This window comes from Rattus norvegicus, chromosome 4 (assembly GCF_021556685.1).
Source record: "Rattus norvegicus strain SHRSP/BbbUtx chromosome 4, alternate assembly SHRSP_T2T, whole genome shotgun sequence".
NCBI lineage: Eukaryota > Metazoa > Chordata > Mammalia > Rodentia > Muridae > Rattus > Rattus norvegicus.
The window spans coordinates 52,636,264-52,655,230 of record NC_141537.1 but is presented as its reverse complement, the minus strand read 5'-3'; the positions used below and the strand labels follow the sequence as shown (position 1 = coordinate 52,655,230).

At 42.8% G+C, this 18,967-nt stretch overlaps 1 protein-coding gene across 14 annotated transcripts in view; it reads left to right on the top strand.

Moving 5' to 3' along the window:
* Cadps2 (calcium dependent secretion activator 2) overlaps window positions 1-18,967 on the top strand; it is a 535,166-nt gene that overhangs the window by 468,774 nt on the left and 47,425 nt on the right. For 6 of the 14 annotated variants that reach the window (XM_087657185.1, XM_087657187.1, XM_087657182.1 and 3 more), the window contains 4 exon segments: window positions 148-295; window positions 8,231-8,305; window positions 18,530-18,613; window positions 18,712-18,744. In XM_087657185.1, coding sequence (XP_087513311.1) covers window positions 148-295; window positions 8,231-8,305; window positions 18,530-18,613; window positions 18,712-18,744 — 340 coding nt within the window. 14 annotated transcript variants of the gene reach the window in all.

Below are 18,967 nucleotides of genomic sequence, written 5' to 3'. Positions count from 1 at the left end.
CGTGGCCCCACCTCCTACACCCTACTCCATAGCTCTACCATGCTTCTCTGTCTGTAACTGCATGTCTTGCTATCAATATTTGACTTTTACAAATGGCTGGGGTTCTGTGTCAGGACTTCTTACTGTAATTCATGTTTTAATAACTAGAACAAGAACTGCATTCGAACTCAAGCTGCAAAAGGCAAACAAAACAACTGACTTGCGCATCCCGGCTTCCGTGTGCACAATGTTTAATGTATTAGTTGATGCTAAAAAGCAAAGCACCAAGCTGTGTGCCCTGGATGGAGGACAGGAGGTAAGTCCTAGAGAGGAGTAGTGTAGCTGGGAGGAGGCTCTGCCCTGCCAGGCTTCTCCTTTTGTATATAAACGCTGCTAAAAGTTTCCAAGTGGCCTTTAATTTCCTGTATACCATTTTGGTGTTGACTATTTACATAAACCTTGCTTGTTACAAGCAAATAAGAAAGCTCAAAGCCTGTCTACTTTGCTTATACAAATTTAGAAGACTCAGAGTTTGCATCCATTAAAAAAAGGTCACAAAAATATAGCATATGAAAAATTCTGTTTACACAATAGTTTTCATTTTTGTAGAATCAAGTAGACACTAGTTCTTATTCATCAGAGTGAAATGGCTCAGTGGGTAAAGGTGCTTGCTTCCAAGCCCAGTGTCCTCAGTTTAATTGTAGGGACCCACACAGCAGAAGAGAAAGAAAATACTGCAAATTGTCCTCTAACCTCTACGCAGTGCGAAGGCAGCCACCGCCAAGGCAGCCACCACCATCCCCACAAATACACGCACAAAATAAACTGTAATTTAAATCCAATAAAATGCTAGTGCTCGTTAATAAATATCTCATTATTTTACTTTTAATTTTTTGTTTATTTATTTTAAAAATCAAAACTGTACAATCATCTCTCACGACTTGTTCCTATTGACAGCCGTGAGTGGGTGAGAATGAAACTGTGTCTGACACGCTTAGATGTTTACGTTGGCATTTTGTGTCTTTTCTGTTGTCCTTAATTTTTTCATCATTTCTTTATTCCCCCCCCCCATGTTCTCCATCATGATTTCATTTCTTTCTCCATCACATGATCCAGTTTGGGAATCAGTGGGTAAGTGTCTTGGTTTGGTTTTCTTTGGTTTGGGCTGGGTTTTTGTCTGTGTGTAGCAGGGAGCTGTTGTGTGGTGTTTTTGTTTTGTTTTTTTTTGGGGGGTGCACATCTTTATTTGAGAATTATGTACATTTTTACCCTTTTTTGCAAATTAAAATAGTGGTCCATTTTCAATATTTCAGGTTTCGATATATAGGTACAGAGTTAACAGCATGTAAATAAATACACTTTGAAGGATGTCAAACGGAAACTTCTCTCGGGCTGCAAAATCTACAAACTTAACACTTACATTTACATTACCTTAAAACGATTGTCATTTAAAGCCAAATGAATTCACCGTCCTTATTAAAGTCTAAGTAAATATAGAGGCAGAGTGATTTAGCATTTTCAACTGTGTAGACACACTGTATACTTCCTGCAGGAAAGTAGATTACAGGCTTTGGATAACGATGAAGCCTATGCCAGGATAACCCTACGCACTGGCATCAGAACACTGCACACACCCAAGGTCACTCGAGACTGAAGAGTGTAAATGTGAATTTCAACAGGACACAGCCTCCCAATTACCCGGCCCGTAAGCATCAGCCTCCCCAGATATAGGGAAGAAGCAGTCTGCATCCTGAGACCCATCCCCACCCCCAAAAAAGGATATCCTAGAGTGTTACCAAAACCTTGGAGGTGCAGGTCCTCAAATTTTCATGTATACATGATGGACCAGGTTGTAAACCGTTGTTGTCGTTAGTCAGAACTTCTGTAACCATATTAATTCTTATAAGTCACTCTGCTGAAACCTGAGAGCCAAATAGCAGGCTACCCTTATTCACAGAGCTAACACTTTCATAAGCATTTTGCTGACTGTAAAGCGGGCTAAGAAGACCTTCTGACTGGGAGCCTCATTCATATTTACCCCATGAGTAGGTATTAGCTATTTGGACTTCATATATTCATGCATATATGTTTATATTTTGTTCTGCACAGTTTAGGGGAAAATATATTTCTAACACCAAGTCATACGGTCATACAAATATATATATATATGTGTGTGTGTGTGTGTGTGTGTGTGTGTGTGTGTGTGTGTGTGTAAGTAACTGATCTGCCAGTGTTACAGAATTCCCAGTAATTATAACTGCCTGATCACGTACAACATGATTGATTATCTAATTATCCAAATTAGTAAGCACCTGATTTGAGTGCCAATAGCCCCTAATCACCTCTGGATGTTTTTCTATATCCAGATGCAAACCTTGACTGTTTGAGATCTGAGAACATTATCTTACGTATCTTCATAAGCCCATTCTCTTCTCATCTAGGTTATGGAATCACTTTCCCATAAATACCGGTTGAATACATTGGTTCTTATTTTAACATGCACACGATACTTGACAATGTTCCAAGCACTTGGTAAATATTTGTCGAGCAAACTAACCAGCCGATTAACCACCACTGCTTTAATTTTTCTCCCCCGTAAGAAACAATCCATTCAAGCATTGAAAAAGGGAAGCAGCCCCTGCACCTACAAATGACAGTCACGTGGTCAAATGACTCTTTACGTTAAGAAGTGAGGCGGTTGGAAGAGGAAGCTGCTACTGTTCATGGTGTCTCCACCTGTACCTTCTCGCCAGAGACAATTAGCTCCCTACAGCTTCACACAATTAACGTGGTTCAGAATGTGCAGGTGTAAAACCTATTAGCAGCTCTGAAAACTGGTAAACAAGTTGAAAGGAAAAGGATCGTGTATGTGGTCTTATATCTCCAGTAGATACAGTTACCTCTGTTTCTCACTGTGTGTCTGTCTCTATCTCTCTGTCTCTGTCTCTCTGTCTCTCTCTGTGTTTCTGTCTCTGCCTGTCTCTCTCTCACCAGGTTTTGAAATTCTTGCAAATTAGTACACCTATTACATGTACAGCTGAATAATTATCTAAGCAACAAAGTTGTTGACAAAACTAGATTACCGGACACTTCAGGACCATGTAAAACATACACTACATAGGTAAACCTAGCTGAAATGAAGCTAATTCACTGGACTATGGTAATCAGTTATTAATACGCTGATGAAATTAAAAACTGTCCATTCCTGACCACATCAAAGGCCCGCCTGTGTTCCCAGGGTGCAGTTCTGCTTTCTTACGTTCCACGTGATGCAAAGTGGCTCTCCAAGGCCCAGAATAGGGTTTAATGAAGTGATTAGTGAGTGAATGGTCTACTCAGGTGACAGATGTTTATAATGAGTCAGCAGACTCAAGGCCAGTCCCTCAGGACAGATGTTGAGATCATCATACCACCACATTGTTTAGAATCTTTATTATCCGTTACTGTAGAGAAACAGACTATTGTCTCTGCTGTAGACATTCATCTGCCCTCGGAATCACTTCACTGTGGCCTCATTGGCTGAGAATGAGGACGTGGGAATGTAAAGAAATGAATGGGGTAGCTCAGGGGAGCAAGAGGTCCTTCTTTTACAGGATTAGTTATCAATTAAAGGAGAATGTTCCCATTCCCGGAGCAAGCCAACCAACCCTACTAAAATGCATCCTAAAAGCAGGGCCACAGTATAGGTTGACCTAGCATTTGTTTAGTCTCCATTTCTGTGTATTTGCATGTGAACAAGCCAGTGAAATGATGATAGTCACCTGAGTGTGGCGATGCCAAGATTTTCAATGTGCCTGGACTCTGAGGCAAGGCCTTCTAAATGGTTGTCAAAATGTAAATTGAGATTTATTTTCAGAAGAAGCAAGGCGTAACCTGTTTGCTTTTGAGGGCAGATATGGAAAAGAAATCAGCTCGCAGCTGAGCAACGTCCAGTACTGGCACTCAGGAGTAGCAGTCCGACCATAAGAATATGTTAAAGTAAAAAATGTGAATGTTTTTTAACAGAATTTATAGATGTTAGGAGATGCTTATATAGGAAAGTGCTTCCTGTGCAAGCATGAGGGCTAGATTCAATCCCCTGAAGCCCCCTGTAATTTTCTGCAGTGTGGGTCTGCTCTCTGAGGGCAGGAAGGCAGAAACAGAATGGCCACTAGGACTTGTTGGTTAGCAGAACTAGGCAAACCGGAGAGCCCCAGACCAATGACAGGCCTCATATCAACAAACAAGGTGACCAACTGCTGTAGAATGGCCAATGTCCTCTAACCCATACATGCATGTGTTCGCACACCTATACACCCAGATGCACACACATATCACACACACACACACACACACACACACACACACACACCATTTATAGAAGTTTCTATAGTTGAGGACAAAAGACACTCCAACTTTTTATCAACAATGATGTCTGTTCATTGAGGTGGAAAGCAACATAGCAGTTTGAGCTTAGGCAATAAAAATAGCTTTGCAGAAATATTATGTTTGTTTCTATTGCATAATTCAGACTGTTCCTTTTTAAACTTCGGAAGTCCCCAGGTCTACTCGATAACTTACTAGCGTTCCTTTGATTATATTGGCACACTCATACAAGCTATACACATGGCCTCTGTCTTTGCAGAGCGGATACATAAAATAGGGATGTTCACACTGTACCCTGGCTCATGTTTCAAGATGATGCACTGAGTTCATAGTAACAAATTCCCATACTGTGTAAATCTAGCGACCTTCGTATTTGTTTACCTCTGGAGTAATACATTAAAGATAGACACTTCTTAATCCATTTGTTTTTTCAGTTTAACTTCATTCATGCTTACAAATCTATTTTTGTTTCTACTCTTTTCTTTTCTTTTTTTTTCTTTTTTCTTTTTTATTAACTTGAGTATTTCTTATATACATTTCGAGTGTTATTCCCTTTCCCGGTTTCCGGGCAAACATCCCCCTCCCCCTCCCCTTCCTTACGGGTGTTCCCCTCCCCACCCCCCCATTGCCGCCCTCCCCCCACCAGTCTAGTTCACTGGGGGTTCAGTCTTAGCAGGACCCAGGGCTTCCCCTTCCACTGGTGCTCTTACTAGGATATTCATTGCTACCTATGAGGTCAGAGTCCAGGGTCAGTCCATGTATAGTCTTTAGGTAGTGGCTTAGTCCCTGGAAGCTCTGGTTGCTTGGCATTGTTGTACATATGGGGTCTCGAGCCCCTTCAAGCTCTTCCAGTTCTTTCTCTGATTCCTTCAACGGGGGTCCCATTCTCAGTTCAGTGGTTTGCTGCTGGCATTCGCCTCTGTATTTGCTGTATTCTGGCTGTGTCTCTCAGGAGCGATCTACATCCGGCTCCTGTCGGTCTGCACTTCTTTGCTTCATCCATCTTATCTAATTGGATGGCTGTATATGTATGGGCCACATGTGGGGCAGGCTCTGAATGGGTGTCCCTTCAGTCTCTGTTTTAATCTTTGCCTCTCTCTTCCTACTCCTTTCTTTTCTGTTCCTGCCCTATGTCCAGATTGGATATCAAAGAAGGTTAACGGCCTATGACTGGACGTTATCAGAATGTCATAACTACTGAGGTCCATTGACTTTCTGAGCCTTTCAATAAAATGAATAGAAATGGCTTCTTTAGTGGCTATCACTGATTTAAAAATTGCCAGAATTAATCCAATGCAAAAAATTTAGTGTGTAGACCTCTATTGTCTGACATGTGACAGCATTCTGAGAATATTTTGTTTCCTTAGAGTTAAAATAGGGAAACTACAGAGACCACTCAGGGGTTAAGCATTGGCTGCACTTCTAGAGCAGTGGTTCTCAACTTTCCTAATGTTGCAGTCCTGGAATACAGTGGCTCATGTTGTGGGACCCGCCCCCACCATAAAATTATTTTGGTTGCTACTTTTATAACTGTAACTTTGTTATTTTATGAATCATAATTAAATATCTGTTATTTTCTGATGGTCTTAGGCAACCCTGTAAAAGAATCATTCTATACCCAAGGGGTCATAACCCACAGGTTGAGAACTACTGTGCTAGAGGATCCATGCCCTCCATTAGCCTCTTGCAGCCCCAAGCACAGAAGTAGTGCACAGGCATGCATGTGGTATGGGTATACCCATAGGAAGAGTTCATAAAATAAAATCATTTCCTAAAGGTTTAAAGGGCTAAACTGTGAGCTCTATAGCAAGCAGGGCATCGAGGCCAAGGCATATTTAAGAGCACCTTTGAGAGTCTAGATGTCTCAGTAGCACCTCCCTGATGTACAGTGCTTTCCATTTTAGTGGGGTGTAGGGAGCTGCATGCCTATCTCCTGTGCTGCTTTGCACTTGGGCTGCACAGTGGGGCCATGACTGCCATTCCCTTCCTCTGGGCCGCACAGACACAAGTCTGGAAGAGGAGATGTGAAAGGGGAGAGGCAGAGCTTCTTTGCATTAGCTCCCTCACCACCTAGTCATTTGAGCTGCTTTTGACTGGATCTGCGAGAGCCTTATGCACGGGTTATCTGTTGGGTCTCGCCCTACAAATCACATAGTCTGAACGCTGAAACTGTTCCATTGACTCTGAAGCGTGTCTATGACCCAGAGCATTAACTGTTGAAGTGGGTCTTCACTACCGACCAGTCAGCCCTTTTGACTAAACTTCTCTCTTCTGCTTCAACTTGTCTTTCTTTACTCTCCCATTTTCAAGCCCAACAGCCAAAAGTCCAGCTCTCCTGCAGTATAAATATACCCACTGTGTCCATCCCCTTTGTCCTCTGGGGAAGAAAACTTTGGGAGTCAGCAAGGCTTTAGGTGAACTAAACAAGCAGTGCACAACCAGAAAGCTCAGTGGTTATGTGCATGTGGCTAATATGAGACCAGGGTCAATACACATGCACACACGTACACGTGCGCGCGCGCACACACACACACACACACACACACACACACACGGCTACACATAGAGAAAGGAAAGCAAGCAAGCAAAAAAAGAGAGAGAGAAAGAGAGAGAGAGAGAGAAAGGAAAGAAAGAAACAAGCAAGAGAGAAAGGAAGGAAGCAAGCAAGAAAGAGAAAGGAAGAAAAAAAGAAAGAAAGAATGAATAAATAAATAATTTAGAAGCTCCTATTATTTACAAGAGTAAATGATTACCACTCTAACTATTAGAGCCCTTGAGGGCGTGAAGATCATTCCCAAGTATTCCTAGGCATGAGTTGCTGTTTTGTTTTGTGCGGAGACTTTCAGACCAGCTTTCAAAATCATAGACCTTAGGTAGCCATTGAGCCAGCAGCCGTGCACTTGGTCTAGTGTTTACCCTGCCCTGAGTACTTTTAGTCGGTGCCTTCTGCTCCCAGTTCCTGGAAGCCTTGAATCATCAGGACAAGGTTAGTCTTTACAAGCAGACACATTTTCTGTGAAGTGGCCATTGGGGACAATCTGCTGTCAGATAAATGCTTCCGAGGAAAGAATTACCGTTTAAACAGATGTACCTAGATATGCCGTGGAAGCCACGTCTTCTGCTAATTTAAGAACTGAACCATCTAGTGATCTCTCTGAAGAAGCAAAAGCAGGGCTCCTTCAGGGTTGTCTCCTTTTAAATACATCTTTTTTTTTATACTTATTTAAAGATGTCTTGTTTATGAGGAAGCAGCAATAACACTTTGGGGAGTAATGCTGTCTCGTTATACCTCTTATGGCCTATTAATTTGTTACCTTCTATTACCTTTTGTTGATGAAGTTTTAATTTTGCCCTTGCTTGAGCATGTTGTAAGAATTGTATACACTGCAGCTCCCGGGATGACAAAAAAGTCCTTTCAGGGAGAACAATTAGGAGTGCATTTTATTTCTACGGCACATTGAAAATAACTTATGAATGAGCGTTGTCAGACATGAAATGCTGTATTAATTAAATCTTTTTCCAGTCTTTTTGCTTCTCTGGCTAAACCAACCCTTTAGAAAAATACAGGGCCACCTTCATTACAGAGGAGAAGACAAAAAGTACCCTTCACATTCCTTTGCCTGAATAAGGATAAGAACTCAATTCATCCCCGTAATAACCCCATTAGCTGCTTAACTCAGCAGCGCACATGGGAAAATTTTCCAACCGCAATGTAAAAAGTGTTGACTGGAGGGATCCTTGTCTCAGCTTTGTTCTTTTAATGTTCAAAATGATCATTTTTAAGTAAACTTGATATGCCGTAACTACTAGCTTTAGAGCAGTTGTGATTTCCAACAAAGAATTCATGTCTGTAACCACTGATGCATTTTTGTCTCTCAAAACCTAGCAACAGTACCATTCAAAAATAGATGATTTGATTGACAACACCGTGAAAGAAGTCATTGCGCTGCTGGTTTCAAAGGTAACGTATCATTTATTCACCTTTGCGGGTACAATTAAGACATAGTCTTCAAGTGAGAATTCATAAACGTATCTCTCATATTTCTAAATATCTGAGTATGAAATTGTAGTTAAAAAAAATAAATGTGAGTTGGGGTGTAACTTAGTGTCAGGGTGCCTGAGTGGTATATATAAAGCCAGCAAATAAATACATACATGCACGCATGTACACACATGCACGAATGCACGCATGCATGCACAGTTGTTTCAGTTTTAAGTAAAACTTTAAACAAGAAAATTGGCACTATGTCAACAATGTGGAGGTTGATTGGTTTGATTGAATATGTGAAGAACTTTGTTGTTTCTTGGAAGTGTTTCCCTTTGAAAAACAGTTCTTTTCCAGAATAACGTATATCCCATCCATGCTCTTGGTTTTACTTCCAGAGAAGATTTGAGTCTCCTCAGTCTTTTTTGAACTTAGCCTGTGTGTTGGGATGACACCCCTAGAACTGAATATCTACCCTTAAACCCAGACAGGCAAGATTGTATCTCAACTTCACTCCAAAAAATGTTCTCCACATTGTTTGGAGTACCTTTGATAGACAATGACACCTCATTGTATACATGAAAATAAAGAATTGACAGCTTTGCCGGTTAGCAGCTGTGTGACTTATATGCAGCTGAAGCAATACAGATGGCTGTGGGTAGCATATGTAAGGCCTGAGGCATGGCTACAAGCATAGATGTGTGGTTAGAATCACGAGCTTACGAAGGAAGATAGCACCAAGGACTTAAAGAGGTCAAGAAGTCATTTGCTAATGGGTTCAAGGTCGCAGCCAGATGAGAGAGATAAGCACTTTACACTGTTACACTAAGAACAATCACGGCTGTGGTTATTTAACCATCTAACTCGAAACACCTAGAATAGATAAACTTATAATGGCCTCATCAGAAAGAGCAGAAGATGGGAAAATTAAATATCTCATGTTGATAACATACAGTGAAAGAGAAAGAGTCTTTGCACTCCCTGAATTCTTTCATACTGTCCTGATTGGATGCTGTTTTCAGATGACTTGGGCTTTTTGTAGTTTGACAATTTTGTTTTGTCCTCTATTGACTGTTACAGATATCTGTTGAACTTTCATTTCCAATTCAGCCTTTATAGATCTCTATCCTAGGGTTTCTTTTTATTATTTCTGTCTCCTTATTAAACTTACTGTTTATGTGGTTTTCCTGATTCTCCTAACAGATCGCTTGAATTCAAGGCCAGTCTGGTCAACAGAGTGAGTTCTAGGGCAGACAGCACCATGCAGAGAAACCTCAAAACAAAACAAAACAAAACAAAACAAAAAGCAGAATCTGTCTCCGTGGTGATGCCCAGCACCAGGCATTCGGGCATGGTGATATAGCAGCAGCATGGTTTGACCACTGATAGTAGGCCCACCATCAGATAGAGCACCGTAGAGATGATGCCAATGTCATGGGTCTCTGCCAGGAAGCCAGGTCGTGCTGCAGGGAGTGCATGGCACTGGCTTTCAAGCCTGTAAGACTGGGGTTGTCCTTTGACTGGGACCACTCTTGTTCCTGGGCTTCCTGGGCTCTCTGGGCTAGTTTGATGCTTACGGTATAGGTCTCCTTTCTTTCCTGGGCATCTGGAGTTGGGTTTGCAACTGCTCTCTGGTTTGCTTTCTGCTCCTCTCTGCTCCTGGCTCTCCCAGCACTTCCTCCTTGATTCTTAAGTTCCTTCCCTCTTTCCTGAGAACGGAATATCTCAGACTCCTCCCACTCACAGGCACTTGCTTCTGTTTCGCTGCATACTGCAGAGCTCTCTTTCAGTATGTGTGTGATTCTCTCTGCGTGTTAGGTAAACACGGTTCCTGTGTATCACGCTTCCTTCCTTTGTGCTGCCTGACTTCGGTTCCACGTCTACATCCCCTTATCCGATGTCTTGCTGCTCTCACAGCATTGAGCATGTGTGTGTAGGAAAGCTCCTCCTCCTTTTTGTATACTTCTCTCTGCTTAGCGACTATTGCTGGTTTCCTCGGGCTTCCTTGGTCTCCTTCTAAACTTACTCTACACATTTCTGGGACTTTCTTGGCTGCATTCTTGGTGATCCTGTGAAGGGCAGTAATGAATCATGGCTAAACTCGAACCTCAGACCTGCCCTGGAATTCTGACTCCCCCTGTTAATTGTCACATCTTGACGTACCCAAGCAGACTCCTTGTGGCTTGATTTCTTCAATTATAAGGTAGAAGTACTTATTAGTATATGGTAATATCATTTACCAGAATTGCTCATATTTACTAATATGATTGGTACAGTATTATGAAGGAGCATCTGTTAGTATAAACTTATGCAGATAGTCTTAGGGCAGAAGTTGGGATGCTTTAAGTGTTGTTTAAATATGAATTCATGCTCCTAATGTTGCTCATATTTTTACTTACAAGTTCACATTCCCAGTGGCCTCCTGTATGCCTCCACATACACCTCCAACCTAAGTGTCTCTCTTCTGCATTTCCTGAGTCCATTGATATTGCTGGTTACCCCATTGTAAAAACATCCTGATCCCAGGATCCCTACCGTCTTAGAGCCCTCTGACCCTCCTCACATGAGAGCAGACTGGGTCAGTCTTCAGGACGTTCTGTTTCCTGCCACATCTGACTCCCTGCTTCCCTCTTTTCAATGCATGTTTAAGTCCACACCTTGCAAGTTGATACCATGTTTCCCCTCTGCCCAGTAGATCTCCACATTGTAGCTAAAGTGATCTCCACATTGTAGCTAAAGTGCCTTTCAGAACACAAGGTAGGTGATATCCTCACGTGTGTCACAGATTCGGGGTACTCCCTGTTGCTTGTGCCTTGTTGATTTGCTGTAGTTTTCTAGATTGTAGCTTGCACTTGATTTTATTTTATTTTAGTTTTTGTTAACGTCCCACAAGAAGTGGTTATTGGTGCATTTTGACTAGAAGCAATATTCATGACAAATGCAGTGTGTGAGACTACATTGTCCTTATCGTGACCTGGCCCGGTATCCTTTACTACAAATTCCTAAGAATCCTTAGAAGATACTCTGGGAGAGGTACACATAGACACACGCACACGCACACGCACACTCACACACACACACACACACACACACGCATGCACGCACGTATGCACACACACTAGGCATTACCTCCAAGTCTGTTCACTCTAATCACTTTTGTTCCTGCAGCGCTCTTACTGACATCCCAGGGTCCTAGTGATTTCTCAGTTACCTGATGAGGCTCTGTGCCTTTTCACAAGCCAGATCCCTACTCTGAAGCTCTTTCTTCCTTTCCTTTTACAACTCTGCTGAAATAGCCTATGATCGCCCTCCCAGAGGCCATCTCACCATCCGAGGCAGATTTAATATGTCACCCGCACTTTCCTCCGTCGCTTACCATGTGTTCATATGCAGTCTTTTGAAATCAAGAAGCTCATTGTCTCCCGTTATACTTTATGCTCCGCAGAGTGCTTCTCATAACAGTGAGTGTTCATTGAGTGAGTTAAAAGGAGTTGTTCTGTCTATAACCTGGAACATTAAATAAATCGCCTTCCGTGAGGCCGCATAGTGTTTTAAAAGATTTTCGTGCAAAGGGACAAGAGAAAAGGCACTGAAACTCATGATCCTGAAGCATGGCAGATTTTCACGATGCATCTGTGTGCCGGGCCGCGTGCTGGATGCCAGAGTTACAGTGCTAGCAAAACAGACAAAGTCTGGTCTTTGGGGAGCTTCCTGACCCCTCGGGAGAGACGAACTCACAAATATTAAGGTACAATCTAGACAAATGCGGGCTGTGTCATAAACCACATGGCACCGTGCCTTGTGTAGTTGGAGGACAAGTTTTCTCAAGCAGAAGAAACGGGATTCTCAACCATGAAGGAGTCAGCCAGAAAAAGAGGGAGGGGCATAGCGGTGAGGGAGGAGACACTGCAGGCACTGGGGCCTGGTGTAAAATGAAGCTGTAAGAGGTGAGGAGAAGCTGATGGGATGTGCTAAGGAGTTTTGAGCCTTGATCCCAAGAGCAGTAGGAAGTCACTGGAAGAAGGGAGAGGTGCAAGGCAGGGTGAAGAATTACCTGGCTCTCTATTAGGAGATTCATCTGATGGCCTGTAGCAAACAGCCTTGACAGAGGGCTGTTACTTTGACCTCTAGGAAGCTAATCCCAAGCACTTAAGATACACCGCGAGCAGGGTTTTTAAGTCTAGCGCAGAGGCAGCAAACAGCGAGAGCGAGGGCTACCCTTAGTTCTAGGACATGAATCACAGAAAAGAATAAAGCGTCCTTCAGTGGTTCGGGTGCCCTGCAAAGAGAAACAGATGCGGAGGGAGAGATCGTGGGGGCGTTATGCATCACAGCACGACTGAGCTTGCCTTTGAGGTAGGCAGGGTAGATGCCAGTGGAGATCCTTGGCTGTCAAGGAGGGAGGGGACATATTCGGGCTGAAATTACCCACGTGATAATTTGAACTGATGCACCCTCGGTAGCTGTTACTCCCAGGCCTGAAGTGCTGTAACTGGAGCCCTCAGAGGAGAAGGGGAAAAGCAGGCTTAAAGGAAGAACATGACACAGATGTGCTCCCAGCAGAGGGGAATTGAGAGCATTTTGACCAAGGGGTGAAAATGGTAGGTGGAATGCTAAATCTAAATCGAACACTAAATACTATGTTTATGGCCAATTTGAGATAGTAAGAGAAGCGAAATATAACACTCACTGAAGTTAAGCTGCTCAGACTGAAAGGGGGTCTGGAGCCCCACCTGTGTGGCTTCATCTCTCAGGATGAACCCAACACCCATATCCCAGTTTCCCCATTCACAGATGAGAAATTAGGTGGGCGAGGTTACAAGGTACATACTAGTAGACCCTTGGTGGCCACTAAACCTGTAACCCCTCCACAACACCCTACAGAAGTAACGAAGGTTACTTGAAAGAATGGTGAGTCCACACTCTAGTGCTATCCTGCCTGTGGGTGTACCAGTCAGCCCAAGGGCACGCCCACTGGGTGTTTGTTTCACTGAGGCATGCATGGCACGAGACTGGTTTGGACAGTCAGCTAGAGGTAGCAAGGAGAGCGTCTGTAAGTTGAGGAGATCGTGATGAATTCATTGGGTGTAGTGTTGAGGATACCAAAGAAAAACTAAGGGGTGTTGGTCAGGATGAAGAATTAAGAGAGCCAATAATAAAGAAAATGAACAACTGTCGGGACATACCCCCATTATTGAAGCACTTTTAATCTGAATTAAAAGAACAGCGTGATAATGCTCAACTTCCTTGATCTTCACATATGTTTGAGAAGGAAAAAAGAAGGAGGTATTGGAGGAAAATACTCTGTCATTGCGTATAAAGTTCATAAAATGGTGTGTGAATGAATACATATATGTATATGTATATATATGTATATATATATGTATATATATATTCTTTCTGAGACCATAGAGTGCTTTATCCCAAACTCCTCTGATAAATAAGGTAGGCAGAGAATAAAAACATGACCTGACTGCCTTGATGATCTAATGAAACTATCTTGCCAACTCACCGTGGTAAGATTATTTCGATTAAATTTACTTCTCAGGATCAATGCCATATATGCAGAAGGTACTTGGTTAAATCTAGATGTGTGCTTAAAAGGAATGGCTTACTCGGTTAAGGGCTAAGAGAGGTGGAAAGTAAGGCCGGGTCACTGCACTGGGGAGAACAAAGGAAGAGGGAACAATAGGGAAAGGCCGTCTAGGGAGTTTGATCACAGCTGGGCTAGGTGTGGTGTTTTGGATGCTTGCAGGGCAAGGTATTTAAAAATGCGTTCTGTCAAGCACTAGTCATCCTTCTCACAGCTGTCTGTGATCCAGATGTTTTCAAAGTCAGAACAAAGCTGCAAGGACCTGATTCACAGTTCCTGAGAGAGGAGAGAAAATGAGCCGTCATGATAGTGGCATTCTCTTTAAAGAAGAAAGCCTATTTTCTTTCCAGCTCTGATTATCTGGTTGCATGTGAAATTTGAATACTGGTTAGTCCCGATCTTAACAGCAAAACTTCTACTAGCTAACATCCTAAGTCTCCCTGGCTTTTATCTAGAATAGCACGCATTTCTTTCGCAATCACTCTTCCTATGAATGGCTATGCTTTCTATGGAAAGTTTTAAAGTTTGCTGTGTAAACAATGCATCCTCCACTTGTTTACTTCATGGCTGAAAAAAGCAGTAACCCTGTGAGGAACCCCAGCAGTCTGTAGGCCCCATCACTTCTCAGGATCCACGGTTTTTATATCCTGCTACAAATATAGGAATCATGCAGCCTGTTGCAACAACTCTTATGTCCTTTTCACTCTTATATCCTGTTCTAACAGGATATTTAAACCACCATATCTTATGGCACTCCTCGTTCTATTCCAACAGTCATTTCAGAGTGCTTTTCGTCTTGCATTTCCTTGGGAGTAGGTATCATGAGGCAAAGGCAGTAATTACCCAGACAGACTCCAAGTGTTAAATGTTACTCAAACAAACCCAGTGCATGACATCCACAATAAAGAACAGGGAAACAAAGAAATTGCAGCGTTCGTTCCAACCCATCACCCTCAGGAGAGCAGAAAGCACAAGGCAAAGCCATAAGTATTTATAATCTCCCAGCGCTGTGTAGAGAAAGTTCACAGGAAACAGTTAAAGATGCAGCAAGGAGGCGCAGCATTTAACTGCATTTCTTCGGATCCTTGCTGTTTTGTGCAATTAAAAGCCAAGGGGAAAAATATGCTGTTACTAATCTAGATTTTAATAAAGTCTGACTCAGAAGGCAGCTTTTCCACCATGTGGGCCTTGACAACAATCCTACAAAGAAAACCTTCCTGTAGGAACTGTGGGTCTCACTTAGTTGGTCCCAGGGGTGCAATCTCGGTAAGCCCTTGGAGTCTCTCCTGTGTCTGTGCCTCCTTGGGGACCATTTGGGACAGAGAGGAACCCAAACAGAGGCTTCCTACTATTGTTGAAATAGAGGCAAAGAACCACCGTGTGTGACGGGGCTGAGGCCCACGCGTAGGATTTACTCTGCTGTAGTCCAGCAGTGCTGTACATGCAGAGAAGACCAGGCTGGCTACCACGCACCTCAAGAGAAAAACTCCTTCCCTCAATTCCTATCCAAGAGACCTCCTAAGGGTCAGTTCCATTTCTGCTGTTACACAGTCCAAACCCTACACCGTGGAGTTATCTCCCTTTTAATTTTGAACTGTGAGTCCTTCGATTAGACTTTCTCTCCTCCCACTCTGCATACTGTGTGTCCAGCCAAATCAGCCACATCTGGCTAATGTCACGTTCGGGCTCGTGTCATTTTCTTCCGCAACTTTGTATACGCCTGAGAAGAAAAGCCTAGATCTCTTTCACGTTTGTCTTTTCTGTCTTGGGGGCTTAATGATAATAATAACAGAAATGACATCCAGCCGACACTTCCTAGGTGCTTGGACACACGTGCCGAATCATCTCAAGTCTCAGCTCTGCGGCACGATGGTGAAGAACGAGGGCTCTTGGGCAGACCACTTATCTTCAAAGCTCTTCTCCCATGTTATCCACCCAGTGTGCTCAAAGCAGGCAGGACTCAAGAGGTCCGACAGCCTCGAATCCGTTCCCACCTTTATGGACACCCACATAGATGTCATTAACTCACACCTATCTGTCTGTGAGCCAAACCCGTTGTTATCCATTGTCACTGAACAAGCCTACTTAACTTACCTAGATGTTCAGAAAACTCACGACTATGATATAGCTAATCACAGCAGTCACGCTAACTCTCTCTGTTCATCAGGCATAATGGCACGTGCCTTTAATCCCAGCACTTGGGAAGCAGAGGCAGGTGGATCTCTGTGAGTCTGTAGACCATCCTGGTCTACATCGTGAGTGCTAGAGCATCCAGAGCTACACAGGGAGATCCTGTCTTGAAAACAAAACCCAAAAACTTCCTATTTAATATTTTCTAATTTTAATCTTTTCATACTAATGACCTCCACGTTCTTGGTGCTATCCTTGTCAGTGAGAATCTTCATCTTACCCATGAGGCAAGAGAAACACAATAACCTAATATCCAGACAGCGGCAGGGTTTAACTTGACTCTTCATCTTCTACGTCCCTCTGTAGGATTTTTGCCTCTACCTTACCCTTAGCCCTATTCACCTGTGTGAACAGTGACTGCACACACCAAGGATCAGGTGCTATGTCTTTGATGCCTCTGGTTGTCGGTAACCATAGTAGTTGTCTCTCCTCATGGCAAATGAGATCACCTGGCAAACACTTGCTCTTACCGATTTGAGCTATAAGAGATGAGGCATTTTCCACAGAGGGCCATTAAGTCTGGAATTCCCTTCCCGTGGTCTGACAGAGCCCTGGAGGATTGGGCTTCTGGGTCTTGGCAAACCACATTAAGTTAAGCTAGGCAGTCGGTCCCAACTTAATGGTCAGGAAGAACGCAGTAAGTAGACTTTGAGTCCTGAGTAATTTATAATTTTGTAGTTTTCCTGTTTAGAACTCTTAAGATCGCTTCGCAGCCGAGTGCAGTTCTCTTTGAGAAGCACACCTTTGCGCTGCGGTTTGCACGATTGTGTTTCTGCGTTCTTACATCATATCACAAATGATGTGGTGAAGAAGCCTACAGGGAAGTTTCCGTTTCTTTTGCATAAACTATTTTGCAGTAATTGATCAGCCATAGAGAAAACATTATCTCCTGTGCACTCAACGTGAGTTCTGTGGTCACCAGAGACCAATAAGTCATGTCCCTGGAACTATTATCACTTTGTTGCAGAAGCTGCTATGTGAACAAAAACCAGCCTTCGTTAATTTCCCTTTTCGTATTTAAAAAACCTTGTCAGTATTTTCCCTTCGGGAATATGTAATTTGTCAATAGTGCATATTATTTTAGATATACAGAGGAAAGAACCAGGGTAATATGTTCTTATTACTTTATTTTTTCCATTGATCTTCATGTCAAATATGTTTCTAGTCATTAGAACAAGATTTTCCAGTTTTATATTGCTGATTACTTTTTTTTATATTCTAGAAATTTAAAAAAAATTGGCCAGTGAGATGGGTCAGCAAGTTAGGGTGCTTGCAGCCAAGCAGAATGACCTGAATTGAATCCTGAATGAGACCCATGTATTAAATTAGATGGGGGAACAGACTCCCACAAGTTGTCCTCTGACTTCCATGCACATACTGTGACATACCCACACACACACCCCAACAATGAATATATGAATGTATGTAAATGTTATGTGTGTGTGTGTGTGTGTGTGTGAGAGAGAGAGAGAGAGAGAGAGAGAGAGAGAGAGAGAGAGAAAGAGAGAGAGAGATTGGGGATGGGGAGTCTAGGGTGTAAGTCAGATTGGTAGAATGCTTGCTTACCATGCATGTACAAAGCCTGGTTTTGATCCTCAGCATCAAATAAAGTAGGCATGGTGGTGCATGCCTGTAATCCCAGCATTCAAAAGGGGTAAAAGGAGGAAGATCAGATGGTAAGAGTCATTCTCTATGACATAAGGAGTTCAAGGTCAGAATGGGACATGTAACACACTGTCATAAAAACAGAGAGAGAAGAGAGAGGGGGGAAGGAGAGAGAAGGAAGGAAATGAAGGAACAAAGAGGAAAAAGAAAAGTTTTAAAAATGTGAAATTTCTCTGAAGTAATTTGGCTCCCACTTCTTCTCTATCTGCCCACCAACATCCACATGTAGCTAGTAGAAGAGGTGATGTCTGCCTTGGACTGACCCTCGGGAAACAGGGATGATACTTGAGTGTCACAATTGGAAAGTTTGATAAGTGCTTAATTTAAGGAATGCTAGATTTGTTCTAATATTGTAAAAGCCCTGAATGCCACACCTCTCTTCTACTGCTCAGTCTTCGCTTGTCGGGCTCCTCCGTATATGTAGAAAAAGTTGTACTCTAGGCAAGTCATGCATGATGGATATTTGATTTATTTGCCATGGTTTATAAGCATCTGTGTTAAAGTTGAAAGCAATTCTTATTTATGGTTTAAATCAGAGGTGTCCAACCTCTTGGCTCCTCTTAGCCATACTTAATGAAGAACTTTCTTGGGCCACATACATGGATACCCAACTCCCAATCCAGGGGTTACAAAATTGTGTGTGTGTGTGTGTGTGTGTGTGTGTGTGTGTGTGTGTGTGTAAAAGTTGGTTGACAAATTGTCCTCCCTGCTCGTAGACTACGTTCTCACACTCACTGTGAACTCTCCTGCAGTTCGTTTCAGTGCTGGAAGGGGTGCTTTCGAAGCTGTCAAGGTATGACGAAGGCACTTTCTTCTCATCCATTCTGTCCTTCACTGTAAGTATGAGTTCTCTTGTGTTTCCTTTTAACAGTTACCATAGTACTTGTGCACCAGTTAAGAATTCCCCTAATTATTCTCTCCTTTCCCATTTAAGGTGAAAGCAGCTGCAAAATATGTGGATGTCCCTGTAAGTATTTTAAACTCTGTTTTCCTCCCACACCTTCCATCCATCCACCTTTCCCTTCCTTCCCTCCCTAAGCCCCTCATAATTATGAGTCAGTGCTGGTTGACTTCAGCTCTTTAAACTGGTTCCACCCCTTGGGGAGTAGCTACCTTTCATTAAGCAAATACTAACCCTCATAATAAAATCTCAGCAGCAGCATCTCAACAGATCTCACTTTTTCTTCTAT